Source organism: Rhea pennata, chromosome 1, assembly GCF_028389875.1.
Source record: "Rhea pennata isolate bPtePen1 chromosome 1, bPtePen1.pri, whole genome shotgun sequence".
NCBI classification, from domain to species: Eukaryota; Metazoa; Chordata; class Aves; order Rheiformes; family Rheidae; genus Rhea; species Rhea pennata.
Window position 1 is genome coordinate 160,649,877 of NC_084663.1, and position 17,216 is coordinate 160,667,092.

At 40.1% G+C, this 17,216-nt stretch overlaps 1 protein-coding gene and 1 long non-coding RNA gene across 6 annotated transcripts in view; one reads left to right on the forward strand and one right to left on the reverse strand.

Annotated features, from left to right (window-relative positions):
• Window positions 1-1,170: 1,170 nt before the first annotated feature.
• Window positions 1,171-4,031, forward strand: LOC134140483 (uncharacterized). Its single transcript, XR_009958405.1, has 3 exons — window positions 1,171-1,327; window positions 3,632-3,711; window positions 3,821-4,031. It is a non-coding gene; the product is annotated as an uncharacterized LOC134140483 (long non-coding RNA).
• Window positions 4,032-14,623: 10,592 nt separating this feature from the next.
• The window catches only part of MBNL2 (muscleblind like splicing regulator 2), a 116,631-nt gene continuing 114,038 nt past the window's right edge, over window positions 14,624-17,216 (reverse strand). For 3 of the 5 annotated variants that reach the window (XM_062566839.1, XM_062566840.1, XM_062566841.1), the window contains exon 7: window positions 14,624-15,957. In XM_062566839.1, the coding sequence (XP_062422823.1) occupies window positions 15,830-15,957 (128 nt within the window). In that variant the 3' untranslated portion in view covers window positions 14,624-15,829. The remainder of the gene's footprint in view (window positions 15,958-17,216) is intronic. The other 2 variants (XM_062566842.1, XM_062566843.1) reach the window with 1 other exon arrangement.

Here is a 17,216-nt window from a genome sequence, read left to right on the forward strand (position 1 = left end):
TTGCTGGTCTTCTCTGGGGTTGTTTTGACTAGACCACTTCTGACTAGACCACCTTTTTCCTGAAGCATGGCATCCTGAATTGGACACAAAACCTCAGTTTAGGCCTTACCAGAGCTAAGTAGGAAGGAATCATTTATCTTCTAGGAGGCTCCAATATGTACATACTAATATAAACTGGAACTTTTCTTTTCTTTTTTCTTTCTTTTTTTTTTTAACAACAAACCAAGGCAGAGTTGTTCATGTTCAGCTTGTCATCTGCAGTTAAGCTCACCCACCAAGCCACCAGATTTCTTTAGGAAGAACTTTTACTGAGCCAATTGTATCTCATCCTGATTTTGTGAAGCTGGTCATTCTTATCTAAGTGGAGTGCCCTTCACTTGTCTTCACTGAATTGCATCATATTTTTTCATACTACTTTATTCTTCTCTATAAAGACCATTTTGAATTCTAATTTTGCCCTCCAACACAGTTGCAGTTCCTTCTCAGCTTTGTATCATCCTCAGATCTAGTAAGCATTCTCTATTTCATATAATACACTAACCAGTGACCAGTTGCTGGATTAGGTTCAACTACAATAAATACATATTACTTTTACTGTTATTACATAAGAAACCACATTTTAGCAAGTTCAGATGCAAGGACTATTGCATATAACCTAGAGGTATCTGCTCTCTAACCACAAAAGTTAGGGCAATGCAGAGTACAGAGACCTGAGCTAGCTAGCATGGATACCCTAACTACTCATTTAACTCAAGATAGTAATTAGTAGCATAATTTGCACTGCTCTATCTCATTTTCTAAGAAGTGGTGTATTTTTCAAAGGGGCTCATGTCTGCAAGAGCATGCTCTGTGTTTAGGTATCATTGCACCATTGATCAAGAATTTCCTCAAAAATGTCCCATTCAGGTAAAGATTGTGATGACTCAGCTCTTTCATGGGTGGACACATAATTCACCTCAACAGCCACATCCAATCCAGGCAGCCAATAGTGAAAGCTAATTGCTGCCTTTGTTTAATAAAAAAGGTTAATTCATAATGTAGATGGCCATACAATATTTTCAAACTTCTGGGTACTTGAAAGGTTTGCATCACTGTATTGTCAAATTTACTCTTTCATCAAAGCCACTGTTTGGTTATAAATAAAGCATGGGAGTTTCTGAATTGTAGCCACACAATTAAAAGAAAATCCTGAAAAAGTCTATAATTTCTTGTTTACTTCTCTCTTCAGATAAAAATGCAAGTCTGCTCTGTAAATACAGACCCCAGAGACCTATGAATGGCTGGCACCATGGGAGACCTGTCCAGAACAAGAAGACCCGGTACCATGGTATTTAGACACCTCCTTGTGCTCCAGACCATTTGGTTAAAGGGCCCAGAGCCATGTAGCTATGGGCTAATGTAGGAAGCTTGTTAGCTCAGGTCCAGTCCCATGTGAGCGTGGCTCTCCTGAGTCAGGATTCCCACAGCTACCTCCACGTGGCCCTGCAGTCTGGCTAAATGTGTGATAGCAAGGTCCTCACCCCTGTGGGATACAGTGTACCCAAAGACAGGGGAAAATCTGCAGGCTGGATAAGCAGGTCTACTAGAGTATCTGTTAAATGCTGCTAAGTTGATCCATTGTATTTTATCAGTCATTCTTACAAATTTAAGAAGTATTTTAACTGGCCATTCTCATTCTTTTCAGCTGGGTGGTAGATGGCCTAGAAGGTATGTAACTACCAAGAGAAGACTCTTGGGAAGGGATGGTCCAGAGAGACTTTACCATGCGTATATCATGCAGCAAATTAGACTTACTGCAAGATGACAGATGCTAGTAAATCAACGTAAATTTGAGCTGGGATATTGTGTTTTAGCGCAGGGTAAGAAATATTCCTTGCCACACAGCCTTGATGAGGGTCTCCTGAAATACTTGGTCAGACTCAGCCTCTTAGTACCTAGATCACTTTTGAAATTAGTTCTTGAGCTCCTAAGTCTTCTAGGTGCTTGAAAAATGTCCTATATCTTTTAGACTACAGTCTCCAAGGTAAAGCAACAGGGAATTTGTGTCCCCAAAGTAGTTTAAAAGTTGTTTGGAACAAAACCCAGAAAATAACCATGTAGGTTTCCAAAAGAATTCTTTACAACAAGAAATAGCTGCAGTTTAATATGTGATGAAAAGAAAACAAGACAATAGTGGCTCCAAATCAACTATGGATAAATATGTTATATGTAGGAAAGTGATATATCCAGAACAGCGCTGTACATATATCTCCACTACTGTGAATGCATGTCTGCAGTTTGTATCATGGCCAACTGCACAATAGTTGATTTGGGAATCATAGTGATGCAGCCCAGCATGGGTGTCTGGTGGGAGTGATAAATGCATTTACCCATGCTCCTAACACGGCTGTGCTCCATCACTACTGGAGCTATCTAGTTTAAAGGTGAGTTGGGTGTGTATGAATGTTAGCTGCGGTTACATTTTTAACTGCTGTGCTGACATGACCTATGTCTATTTTAGAAAAATACACTTCTATCAGACATCTTATCATGTTTTTCTTTAAACAGAGGGTGATCTGAGCAGGAAAATTTACTGGTCACTTTGGCTGTGAAATGACCTCTTAATTGTAAAAATCAGCCATCACATGTCTAAGTCATGACTAACTTTTAATAAAATGTGCTTATAGTAAACTTTTAGATGTACTTACTTCAAAATTATTTTGAAATCATTTGAAGCATATTGGAAAAGACTTGTGTCATATTCTAAAAAGTGGTAATTCAATATGCATGTTTCACGTAAGTGTTTTTGTTTGGTATACATGTATGCGGGGGGAGGGGCCTGCACGCACATGTGTGCAGGTTCAGACCCCACTGTGTTATGTTTAAACCCCGTCATGATTGCGCATTTTTATAAAGTGGCTTATTCTTGCCTATTTGAACAGGAAATAATATTGTTTTAAATTAGATAGAGGTCCAGAAGAAAATGATGATAATACAGTTAAGGCCAAAAAAAAAATCCATTTTCAAAGAGAGAAAAAGAAGCCTACTTTGGTTAAACAGACTATTTACAACTCTCTTTGCATTCTTATTTCCTTTATTTTCCCATTTTAGTCAGTGCCCAAGAAATGGATTATCCCTCTGATGCTGATATACTGTTCTACAGACTCATTTGATTAGAGAAAGAAACATCTATTTAGCACCATGTAAAGGAAATAGATGACCAAGAATAGTCTTAGCTGCAGTATTTTCCATGGCCTTGAGAACTTTCAGCCAGAGCCTCAGCTGCTATAAATTGGCGTAAACTCCAATATCTTAAAGCTGCATTGGTTTATGTGACCTGAGGAGATGACCTCTGGGATTTGTGGGACTACTGTATAAACACCAGAGCCTTTAACCTGACGAGGTCAAAATAAATAATGCTTTTGGTCCAATCCTGGCTCCATGCTTACGTGTCACTCCTTCATTTAAGCACCATCACATGAAGCCAGTGAGAGAGGGAGGTAGCCTTGAGCTGCTTTGCATGTCAGCTCAAAACACATAGGCAAAACAGATACTGTTTTGAGTGTTACCATTTTCCTCTTACGGATGGATACTATGATGAAGAGAGAGGCTGTCTCTGTGCTGCCATACTAAAAACAGCATTACTTTGTAGCCAAAAGAGGCCAAAGCCAAGCCTTCAAGTACTGAGTCTAGAGGAAGGGACAAACCCTGCTGCCAGCAGATGACTAGCAGGTAAGAATTTTTTCCTCCAAGCCAAATGTTTGCCAGGACTATCCTATTTTGGGACACTGAAATAGGCAGAGAAAAGAGGAACAGGAGCAATAACGTCATTGTCCCGCAGAGCTGAAAGTGAGAAGGTGAGATACTGTTCCTGCAGTGCTGGAGCACTTGCCTGACACCTGCACAGATGCTTCAGCCTGATTTCAAGATATATGAGGGCAAAAGACGTGGAGTCACGCGTCCCCACCAGCTCCACCCATGGGTGCCCATGTGCAGACGGGCCGTTGTCTCAGCTGGACACAAAGTTGGATGTTCAATCAGCCCAGATAAACTGGAAGGTAAATGCCTGTGCAATGAGATTCTTTTTTTTTCCTTAGATAAAAGAGGTAGTGACAAACCTAGACCTTGGGAGGGGGACCCAGAGGGAGGGGAAGGTGAGGCAAAAGGTGCCAGTTTGAGCTTTCTTCAAAAGAAAGCAGCAGCAGTTTGTAAGCTGCCAGGAAAGCTCCCAGCAGCAGAACTGCAGTACGAAGCAATTCCTCTGCGAGGCAGGCTTGATAGATTTACTGTATGAACAGGCATAGCTGCAGGTGGCTCTACTCATAGACCACCAGCTATTTTCATTTCATCAAAACAAATGCAAAGTTCACACCTAAATGGATACAAATGCTCTAACGGGGTCTTGGACTATTCCTAATACTTAAAAAGCAAACCCAAACCAAGCATGTCTGCAGGAGGACAGACTTGTGGAGGGAGGACTTGGCTTGTTAGTGGGGCACTTGAAAGCTTAAGGCCTAAGGCAGAGGATTTAGGAAATACAAGGAAATACAATGAGAAGAGGCTGAGGAAACCTCAGAGAGAGAAGGAAGAGGCAGGTGTCCAGAAGCCTTATCATGAAGCAGCAGCACAGGCTGCAACAAGGATTTTTTTAATACAGGAACCAAGGTGATACTGTAAAGAAACTGTGTAAGCTTCATTATTCAAGACAGATTCCACAAAGACTTAGTCTCACTTTCCTGAAGGTGCAGGAGCTTGAGCAACTCTTCTGCCGTCACCACAACCGGTGGAGCAACCCACGCAGAGCGCACAGCAGCAGCCAGATGCGGTGTGGTTGTGCCTGTCTCACTCGAGCTGCCTCTAGCTTTTGTTGGTGTCTAGTGTCAGCTACTTTCTGAGGTCCCTGGCCTCCTTAATTTACTGGTCTAAAAATAGCCTCTGGCTGCTTAAGGGACTGCAGCTCAGTAGGCTTCCTGACCACGCAGCTGGCTGAACAAGCTCTGTAAAACCTACCTGTTCCCACAGATCTTCTGCAAGTGAGTCTTTCAAGCATGGTAGGAATAGAGGTATCTACGTTTCTTTTCTGTGTGCTCCAATTCCCCAGTGTTTTTCGAAGAAATATGGCAGAATTACATGGCTCCAAGTCCAGCCAGCTCTTGGAGCCAATGAAGATTTTTCAGAAGAAATCCATGCAATGAGAAGGCGTAGGATTTACTTATTGTGGAAGCCCCACACTTTCCTTCTTCATACCTCTAGCTTCTTACAGTGGTCCTGCTATTGCTGATGCCAAAGGGGAGAGGACCTTGGGGTTTTATTTGAACAAAGTTGTTATTTCACTCATGAACACTGTACAGGATAGTGTTTGAGGCCTTCGTGACTGTAGCAGTTAAATACACCAAGGCTCTGATGCAAGTTCATTTAAGTAGACCATGAAACCGTAACAATGAGAAGAGCTTCCTGCAACCTAACTGCAGCAAGAGCACTTCACGTCACTGTTCATTGCAAGCACTCCCAATTAGTGAACGTTGTAAGAAAAATCATGTTGTTTTTGATAAAAAAAAGTAGCTCTAAGATTTTTGTTCTGATTTATTTCTATATTCCCTCAATTAAGCAAGAACCAGCTATGTGGGCAGTGCATATGTCGACCTTGTTTCTACAGAGCTGTGAAGCAGCAGGGCTCCGAAGAATTTGCAACTTAATTGTACTTTGCAGAACAAGGACTGAGGGCCCAGGCCCATTATCACAGCAGCAGCATACGCTAAAATTGCCACACAAGTCCCGAGTTGGAAGTGCTGTGAAATTCAATGCACACAGGTACCATTGACATCTTTCTGTTCCCTGAACCCACTGTTCTTCACGCTGGGAGGTTTGAATGATTGGAGGGAGGGAGAACAGGCTGCACTGGTCATGCGAAATCAAAGAGGGCCAGAAGCAGCGTGGGCAGGCAAGGGCACGGGAATAGATGTACACAGATGAATTCTCATATTCCGGACTGGGCAGCAGCACTTTCCTCTAGTGTTTGCTCCTCTTGCTTACTTTTCCAAAATACTCTTTTGCCTGAGCACAGTCTGAGCCTCTTCTGCTCACCACCAAGCCCCACCAAGGGGCCATCAGCGCATCTTCTGGCTACTCCCACAGTCTCCTCCCTGTGTCCACCTGAGCCCTCCCACAACTCTTCCAGGGCTCTCCTGCTCTGTTTTTTGCCACAGGGCTATGCCAAGCTAGTCAGGATAAAAATATATCCCCTGGGCTGTGCCTCTGAGAAGCAAAGTTTTTGCTTCTGGAGCCCTTCTGTTGCCTTCAGTGCTGTTAGGAACCTGTAGGAAGTTCCCGGAGTAAATCCAGTGAATTAGCTAGTGGGATAAGATACTTTATTTTATTTAGATAATTGAGGAGATCTTCCACAGTTTGTTTATAGCCAATCTGGCTATCCATGTGCTGATTGTCACAGAGAGAAAACATCTTGAGATCCTGAAAAAACTCATTACACTTGAAAAGATTCGATGCTCTCTTCCATCCTGGACAGCTGGGACGCTTTCACTGCAGAGCAGCAACCTTGTTGCTACTGCAGAGCAGGAGCACATGCACAGTCTTTGCAAATGCACATGTTAGCATAACTCTTTTCAAGTAACTAAGGCTAAGTTTACTCCTTTCAGCTGCACATGCAGATACAGTAATATATTTTTAATCCCTGCAAAGACTAGCTGCTGCAGAGTTCATTACTAAGAAGTCCCTCCACAATTTCTAATTGGCTCAATGAACATCAGCCTGATTAATGTGAGCTCCTGACATTACAATGCTGCAACATTTCTACATAACATTTCTAGATAAAATTCCTTTTGAAACATGTTTCCATCACTGAGCAGACTGAATCCAAGTTCTACAAATACCAGATTTCATACCAAGCTCATTTTATTGGTTATATTGCAAATTGGCTGAAGTGTGTAGACTCCTGGAGCATGAAGCCAGATTCAGCTGGAAAGAAGCAGCTAAGAAATAAAGGAGAAGAAATAAAGCTAAAAGAAATAAAGGCAAGAGCTCTTTCTGAAGCATTTGTGATGTAGGAAAGTAAAATAAAGTACTTTCATCGTGATATTAAAAAAATAAGAATTCAATTGAATATAAAATGATCATTGATTTTAGCCCCTTTGACTGACTAATGTTTGATGCTGAGTAATTTTCTGAGAAGAGCAGAAAGAAAGCTGGGTTGAGAGGAAACAACTCTTGCTTTGTATAGAGAGGTGCTGCTGAGTAGCACTGCTGGAGTCCTTTATTTAAATAGGAATAATTACATTGCACAGGAAGCTTGGATTTGAAAGCAGTTGCTCTGATAATTACTCCTGAAAAGGAATATATCTGCTGCAGTCACCAAAATTTGAAGGCTGATCACATAGCACAGAGGATTGTCTGCATTATGGCTAAAGTAAAGATAAGGGAGAGGAAATAAGCAAACAACAAACAAACAAGAAAAGGACATAGACTACCAAACAAGTCCAGGCCCCCTCCCCCCCCCAAAAAAAAAAAAGAGAGAGAAAGTTCATTTCATCAATAAGAAGTGGCCAGTCTCTTGTAGTCTCTTAGAGTGAACAGACGATGTAGACAGAAGTGAGAGGTAGAAAATTGTGCTTGTTTTCCTTTTACATGTCTACTGAATTCTTGCAGTGTGAAGCTCCCTCACTGCTCTGCACCTTCTGCTTTTCCTTAGATTTCCACAATACTAATAGCTCTCATCAAAATGTTTCCTATGAATAGTATTCACTGTGAAAGATTGGCTATTTTTTTCTTACCAAATAATTACAAGCACAGAGCTGTTTCTGTTTCTGAAGCAAGGTTTATTTGCAGAAAGCTTGGAATAAAGCCCTCACTCTCCATGTTCTCCTTGTTCCTCAAATGTTGCATATGGCAGGCCAGTCATTGTGTGCATGAAATTCAGATCTTCTCTAGGAAGGGCCTGACCATTCTACCTTTAACACAAAGCTAGTCTATAATTAAACAGCTTTCAAAATGCTCAAACCATTGTGGTTTCCTACTTCAGTTATGAAGATTTTCTAGAATCTAACTGGAAATGTCCCTCACACAGGCTTTCAGAGGCTTGCAAGAAACTTCTCCAAGTGTCCTAGAATAGCATGGTTCTTAATTTGGAACCAGGGGTCAGCAGAAGCAAATGAAACCAGATAAAAGCCTCATACAGGCTCATTAGGCTCAGCTAATAGTTTTCAGTAGCAAGAGGACATTTTTTTCCTTCAACTTTCTCTAAGTAATAAAGGATTCACTTTAATGTGCATGTGTAGCACTGAGGAAAAGTATTTGATCACTGCAGAACAGGTCACTTCTACAAATCAGATTCCCGCTGCTCAGACAGCATGCTGACTCTGTGCTGGCAGGAGAAATCAATTCACTAGAACTAATGGGCATAAACAACATGTTAAAGAACTGTGATGGTGGAAGGACTGCAACATGCTCCTGAACCGCATGAAGGTTAAAACAAAAAACAAAACAAAACAAGCCTACATCATTTCAGGAAAGAAAGAAAGGAAGATGTTTTTTAAAAAAACCTCAGACAAAAAAAAAAATACAGGAGTAAAAGCTGGCACGCAGTGCAAGATTCCCATGGTGCGCATATGCTCAGAAGAGAAGCTCAGCTGAAAGTCAGACCAAGGAGGATCTGGCTGTATGGGAGCTATCTGGCTCCCCCTCACTGTGTGCACCAACTCGAGCGAGGAGGAGACTCACGCTCAACATCTGAATAGCCAGCAGGGCTGGAGAGGCTCCTGTAAAAGGCAATTCTGCACAGAAGTTCAAAGTTGTTGCCCTGACTGGCCCTCAGGCAAAACCTCTCTCTTTCTCCATTTCCTTATACAGTAAGTCTGTGGCCACATGCTAAAGAGCTAAATTTTGGATGGTAAAAATATACCTGTTATTCCTCTAACCCAGCTTCCAGCTAACTTCACTGGGACGGTACACAGAAAAGGACACCCAGAAGAATATTACCACTATTTAGGCAATCTTAAAAACATTTATATATTGTTTACATCTGGCAGGGTGCTTGCAAGTAAGAAAATGCAGAGTTGGTTGACAGTCTAATATAATTCTGTTGCATATGTCTTACAGGCTCTCTGTATATTGCTATCTATTGTTTTTCAGTTTGTACTTCATAAAGTAGAATATGTGAAGTACCTTATTGCAAATAAGTTGTATGAAGAGTAAGAGAAACTGAGATAAGTGAACACCTTTGACATACACATTTTAAAACAACTGAAGAGCTACAAGAGCTATGAAGGATAAGTGATCAGTCTAACATCTAAACAAGTTGGACAGAAAATCACCAACCGAAAAACCTTATACATACCTGCAACTCCAAATAAAATCTGGATTCCAAGAGGTTCAGCCTCTCTCAACATCCAATTAAAAGGAAGTAAAACTAAAAGTCATCAAGCCACAGGAGGAGTTGCCAAGGATGAACAGTAAGATCAGCCCAGGAATTTCTCAAGTGATTGGTCTGGATCAGAAAGATCCAGGACTTCCAGTTGCAGAGGAGGACTTTTGCTTGACAGGGTCTTAAAATCCATCAAAACTATTGTTAGATTGACAGTCCCTTGTGAAAAAAGTGGGATTCATTATTGCCTAAAGTCATCTGAGATACTGCAGAGTATCTGAGAAATCTGCATAGGGCTGACATGACTTAAGATACTCATCCAGATCCGTGCTCCTCCAGAGCAGCAGCTTTGGGCCAAGTGGGGGATAACCTACAATGTCTGCAAGGATCCTAGACATCTACAGATGCCTAAGTCTTCCAAGTGCAAAAAACTTGTTTGCTTGCACTTCTGAGCAGGGCCATCAGCGACAAACAACTTTAGCATCCTTGGATGTACTCTACTGGCATTTAATGTAATGATTATAGCCATAAACCAAGTGAAGAAGAGCTTTTGCCTCCCTTCCCCCCTCATTAAAAGGAAAGGCATTTATGGCAAATGGAAACATATCATGCCAGGTGCATCAGCTTGGGTTTAGCATAGGCATGCACCTGAGCAATCATCCCTGGGGGCTGTTCCTATAGAATGACCCTCTGAGGAACTACTGTTCAGGCTACACCTTGCATGTTTTGTGACACAGACAATTTGACTAAGGAAGACACTCATCAAAATTTGTTTTCCTTAAAAATATCCAAATTCAGCTCTTTTTTGAAGATGAGAGGAGCTGGGTGTCCTTCCTGTAGTGGTTTTCCTGAATTATAGATCTGCATTTATTTTCCTCATTTTGTAAGAAAATTTGGAAGATATAATGCAACTGCAACATAACACAGCAAAAGCAGTTCACACCAATATTTTCTTTCATATTTTTATTTTTTCCCCTCCTGCAGCATAAGGTATTTTCATATAATAACCTGTAATTTATTTTCTACAATTTCTATAGTTTCTATCATTACAGAATTAGAAGAATAAGAATTTAGAAGACATTTCTATCATTCACAGATGATCTAATTATATATATTTTATATCTATTACTATGTGCTCCAATACACTGCATACCAGAAATAGTAACTGCTCTGATGCAATAGCTGTGATGGTATCGCTCCACTCCACAAGAGCAATAAAAATCATCTTGGTGCACAAGAAAAGCTTTCGAAACTGTCAATTATGTGACATTAGAAAGAGAGTTGCTCACAAAAAGGCTCGGATAGAGAAACGATTGCAGGCATAAACAGCATGGGATGCATATGATCGGATGCCAAAGAAGTCTTTCAGCATTTCCAGTCAAGTCCTTTTTTTGGGTCCAATGGTTCATGCAATAAATTCCTTTAGCAGAAGACTCACTATAGAGCATGTCCACACTGTCAAACACCCTTCCTCCCAAGTCTTTTTCTCCTCATCAGCCACAATACGTAAATGCTGGGTTCTCAGGCTCTCCTCTGGAACAAAACAACTCTCTGAAACAAAACCCAGCTGCTGTTTTGCTAACTTGCTCACAGACACTCCCAAAACACCGCATGGACAAGGCTGAACCAGCTCTGGCTTCCTCCACTGTACACAAACATCGAAATCCACCCCAGCAGGCTTTGTATCCTCAAATGTCACAGACAGCCTCTCTTTCATGCTATTAACTCCAGCAGGCTGCAAAACAGCCCTCACATTAATTCAGACTTCTGAACTGAAAACCAAACAAAACTATACCAAAAATAGTAATTATGGTCACGGTCTTACCATGTGGGGCCAGAATTGCTAAATGTGAGGGTGGACCAGGTCAGTCTGCTGTCAAAGCTAATGTTAGGCAATGTGATATTGCTGCATCACTTGGCCTGGGGCAAGGGGCTGCTTGCTGCAGTGAAGATTTGGCACCAAGGCTGGAGGCCCAGCGCATGCGTGATGACATGCAGGCTCCTGGGCCACAGCCACAAGTCCGTCAGCCTTCTCTGCTTGGTGGAAATACCACAGCTTTCTAAAGTTTCATCTCTCAAAGTATCTTGTTTCATTTTGGGAAACCCTGAAGTCACCTGAATGAGATGCACAAAGCTCACCTGCTCAGCATGGCACCCCAAGGTTCACAGCCCCCCAAAGTGCTTCTCACCTGCTGCTGTAAATGCCAAAGTTGACATGAAACAAAGCAATTTTTAGATATGAAAATCAACATGCTCTGACCCTTCTTGGCAGCTGAGCGTGGTCTAAAAAGTCACTGCAGGGTGTGGCTTTCTGTAAGAAAGTGTAAACAGAATTCCTGCTCAGAACCTTTAGGAGATCAATTTGAATCTTCTGCTACTTATTATTTACAATGCCCTAACAGCCCTCGAATATTCTAGTCCTTCTCTGTCTTTGCAAGTCACCCCTGTATCTTTCTCCATCTCACACGTTTGTTCTCAGCAGGCTTCTGGCTCGGTATGTTTGTGATAGTTCCAAACTGATGGGTTGACCTGGTGGTTTTCCACATCATTTGTGACCTTGGACTCTTTTCAAACCAGCCCTGTGCTGCCACAATATATACAGCTTTATGACACAAATTCTTCTTGATTCTGCAGGAATTTTACTTCCTTTCTTTGACATATTTAAAACACAGGTGATGAAAAACGTTGCCTGATAGCCATGGAGATTAAAGATACCTTGGCCAATAGAAGCAGCTCCACCTTTCTGGAAAACCTAAGGTTGTGTCCCTATCTACAGCTCGTATGGGTGAAAGGGGAGGTCACCCTGCTTGCTGTCTTCTGACAAAAAATGAATACAGGCTCTTCATTTAGGTTTGATCCCTTTCAAGAAAGCATGACTCCATCTCTCAAAACACGAGTGCATCATGTTTCTCTTTTCTTCTCTGCTGACTACAAAGGGCTCTGTGCTGGTGTCAAAGCCTCAAACATCAGCACTGTCTTGTGAAGAAACTGTGGTGCTGCAAAGAAGTTTTAATCCCTTCTCTGTCACCAGCTAGCTGTGTGATCTATGCCCTAAGGCACACAGCTCCTCTGAGATGCTACTTTCCCAAGAGGAACTAGTAAATAATAGGGATTATTTGTTTGTATAATATTCTCTGAGATGTCGGGGGGAAGAAAAAATCAGCATAATGTACTGGCAAAAATCCCCAAACAGTTATGCATCTGTGAGCTACACCGCTGAGAAAACAACTGTGTGTGTGCACACCAGCAGGCACACGCAGACCGAAAAGGCACTGAGTAATTGCTCAGGCTAAATCTGTGCCGTGCAGCTGGCCCCACACGGGGTAGGCGCGAGGCTGAGAGACGGAGAAAAGGGGGTCCTCAGAACGGGGACATGGCAAGGACGCAACCGCGCCACCAAACCACTGCGTCCCGAGCAGAAAGCACACCGCAGTTGCAGATGGTGCTGCTGCAGTCAACAGGCCCACGGCCTTCAGTACCAGCAAGAGCAGCAGAGGAGTGTGTGTCTCCTCACGAAACACCTCTGTGTACCCTGAGCCACGGGATCCCATTTGTTACTGAACACACAGTTAAGAGAAAAATAAATAAAAAAAATCTTTTTTGAACACCCCCCTCTCTTCTTGCTTGATTATTTCTGTTACCCTAGTTCCCCTTCTGCAGACTAACGGCACAGCAAAGGATTGCTCCGATTCCACTCTTGTTTCAAAATGCTTCTTTTATTTCAGTGGTTGTACATTGGGTGAATGAATTTAACGTCACAACAGAAATAGAATGGCTATTTAACAGACCACTAGTAGTTATGCTGAAAAAGAGTGAATGAAGGGGTTTCTTTAACTGTTACTGAAATATTCATTGTAAGTGTTGTCAATTATACTGTATGAGAGAGGCAAACAAAAAGGTATTTTGGTGAGGTGCTGTATCTTTTAAAGAAAATAAACACTGAGACATCTCAAGTAACTTGAAATTGTATCTCAGCTACAGTATTCACTGTCTCTGTGTTGGCCCATCTCATGGTTCTTTTGGGGGGTTTTATTTGTTTTTTAATTAAACAAAGCATTTAAAATTTACTCATTTTCTTTAGGCTTTTTAAAATATAAACAAAGTTTTGGCAAATAATATTTATACAGAAAAATAGTTTTAGATCTTCCCAAATTTTGAAATAGTCTATAAAATTACTTTATAAATAAATAAAATGCAGAATCTGTTGTACACGTATTTGCACATCTCTGTAATTGCCTCCTTATTGTTAGCATAGGTTTGTACTTGTACAGCTTTTAGGAATATTACAAAGTCATAAAGTCGGAAAGTGGATCTCTTATTAAAAATACATTTCTCTTTTTTGTCTGTCAGTTTATCTGGATGAAAGGCCTGATGTACTGAAGCTTTGTCATCCATGGGCAAAAAATAGTAGTATTGGATTAATTGTAAAAAACATAGAATAACAGTTATTTTGAAACATAAAAAGTTCACACAAACAATGTTTTGAAGAGTTATCTACATAAAATATTTAAACAACATGGATAATTTACCATTTAGTATTATACAATAAGCTACCCAAATGCCTAAATTAACTATTATAAAAAAATAAAAACAACTTTGACAGATATAGGCAAGTTGCAGTGTCAACTACCTAGTTATAATGACTGAGAAAGTCTACAAATATTAGTGTTTAATAGTATATAATGGTGATACCTTAACTGCTAAAGTAACAAGTTAAGATACATTATTTTTCCACAAATTAAAACTAACGCAACGTTACAAGCACTATGTTAATTTTACAATCGAATTGTGATTATTTTTTTCTTTCGGATGATCAGATCTCCAGCTTTATATATAAATAGATAGTAATTAGACATTGGACAAACAAGATTTAGCCCAGAAAGTAATTTCCTAGACAAATAATTATATGGTTAGTGCCTTCAGTCGTTCAGAACAGGCAGTGCTGCCGAAGTTTAAAATAGTTTACAATCAGTCTGAAGAGGTTAAGTTAAAATACTGCAATCACTAATAAAGTCCACATAGAAAACTTATGCCGCAAACAATTATACATAATATCCACTTAGAACAGCTGTCTTGTTTTTTAAACAATAATTTAAAAACTATGTAATTTATGTGATACATGTGCAACATATAAAATGTGAAATATGAAATATTTGGTACAATAGTGCTTGAAACAAATCTCAAATCAAACAAATGAAATTTTAATTATACATATATAATTACCTTGTAAATCAAAGTATTTAAAAAAGTAAACAACATTAAAATCTGCTTCATCCATATATATGTATGTATGTATATATAATATGTATATAACTGTATTAAAGATATCTTCACACTTTTGTGACACAAAATATGTTTTTAAAGAAAAACAATTAAAAGAACTATTTTTTCTCCACTCTAATCTGGTTACAATCTGATAATCCAATTTAAAAAAATGCAAATACAGTAATGATTTATGAAACTGAATCTCATCCTACATTCTTAATGTTCAGTTAATAATCTAGATTAAAGTCACTTATCAAGTTTCAGTGACTAAACTGAATTTTAATTAAATTAGAATATCATACAAATCTCGTCATCTACACCTTCTTTTTCTCCTTTTGTTTGGTCTTTTTGTTTGATTTTACATTTATAGAAGTTGCTTAACAGCTTGGATCTTTTTGGTAACCCGATTATGAGTTTGAAAGATTATTCGCTTCCTGTAAGATTAGACTGTTGGCATCAGGCTCACTTTCATCAAGTCTGATGTGACAAAATTTAGGCACTTCTGCAAAGTCTCTTTTAAAAACATTATAAATATACTTGTAAAATAATATTTTCAAGACTTTGTTCTTTTGGGGATTGAAGGGGGTATGAAGCTCATACTGTGCAAATTTTTTAATTTTCTTCCGCTATTCTGCTATGATTCAAATGCAATTTCTCCATACAAGTTGAACATCAGCTATGTGCATCTAAAGAATTTGTGCTTTACTTTGGATTTCTGGCTAAAATATCTAAATTGGCAGGGGATGTCGCTTTGTTTCATTTTCTTTGTCTTGGAATCAACTCACTAGGGGAGCAAAACCAAGATTTTTAAACCAAGAAGAAACCCATTGATAATTGGGGTTAAAATTAAACCTGCAACTGGAATAAGATTTTAGCCAATACAAATTAATTATTGCTGAACTTGAAAGATTCATAAACACTGAATCTCACAAGACTAACTTAATTGGACTGTTTGCTGTAGGTTATAGTTATGGAGAAAAGACAATATTTGCAAGAAGTAAACTATGTTTAGAAAACCTTTAAAACTAAATGTTACCTTTTATGTCTTGAAACATCACAGCTGGTATCAGGTAGTTAACTATTTTAGGTTGGAATATAGTAAGCATACCATATTTAATATTCATATATAACATAGCAGCACTAGCTTTTTTTTTCCTTTTTTTTTTTTTTTTTGAAGAGTTTGTGATTTGTCCGTCAGAACAAATTTGTTACTTAGCATGCAGTTTGTGGCAACTCTAGAGAGGAGGAGACAGGATAGTATGTACAGTAACCGGGTTTTGCCATTCGCAGGGAGGCTTCTTGACATTCCATTCCGTTTCTGCTGATTATTTCAGGATTATCTGTTAACGAAACGAAGAAGTGATTGCACTTTCAGGTGACGTTATGACAGCAATTTGCCAAACCGTGCGGTTTTGGCCTAATTAAGTAAGGCATAGTTTGTACAAGAGAGCATCCCACATTCTTACGCTGGTTTATAAAAGCATTTGCGTTTCACAAACCTGGTCGTCTTCCTCCCAATTATACCTCCTCAAATGCATAAGAGCGGACACAAGGGATGTTTTACATATCAAAATAGCAGAAAGGTGCGAGAGCGCCGGGCCAACGTGGCCGAGGAAGGGCCCTGCAACGTGAGGCCAATCCTTACAGGCGCCGGGCGCCCTTAGCACCCTTCAATGCCAAAAGGAGGAGAAGGGGCTCTGTGCTTCTCGAGGAGACTGAGAATGAAAACTGCATCAGTGTTCACTGCTATCTGAAAGCTCAGATCCATGCCCCATAGTATCAGGAAAGATGGGGAGAAAAAAGGGTGGAGGCAGGGCCACCCATCACTCTCAAGCAGAAAAATGTACTGAGCTGGATATTTTCAATATGTCAAAGCATTTTTTTCAATGCATTTTTAGCAACCACTGATTTCCTAAAAATTATCTGCAGGTCAATGAAATGGAGAGTTTTCTCCCATTTCCTCATGTCAGGAGATCCCAAGGAATGATGAGAACAGGACTCTGGTGAGCACAGCTAGTGGCTGACCTTGCTAGTTTACCTTCAGATGTTTCAAACTGAGGGCGAAGCAACCATTTTACAGAGGTGAGCTGCTGTGCTTCCAATACCCCAAAGGCGAACAGCAGAGCATGCACAGCACTCTTTAAAAACAAGAAACTCAGCCAGCTCACAGGATTGGAAAACAATCCAGATTTCTATCGTCTGCCTAGAACGGCTATCAGTGAACGTGATGTTAAAAGCAAGCAGCATGATGTTTCCTCACACCACTGCTACATCTGTACTCCAGACTAAAGTACAAGTCTGCAAGACATCAGAGTGAAACACTTGCTTTCACTGTTTAATTTGGCATTCAGCATATTTTTAAATTGTACTTGTAGGTAGTAAGCAAGACAGTCATGACAGCACTCTGACCTACTTGTGCATTACAAAGATAGACTGCTGTTTAATGTAATCTGTATTTTAAAAGGGAAAAAATAGTTTGAAAATAACTTTAGCAACATACTACCTCTGACATACAGATCGCTAAAAAAGAAACACGCCTCACTGCATGGAAGACACTTACTCTAGTCATCTATGAGATCACATTTGAACCCACCTCGCA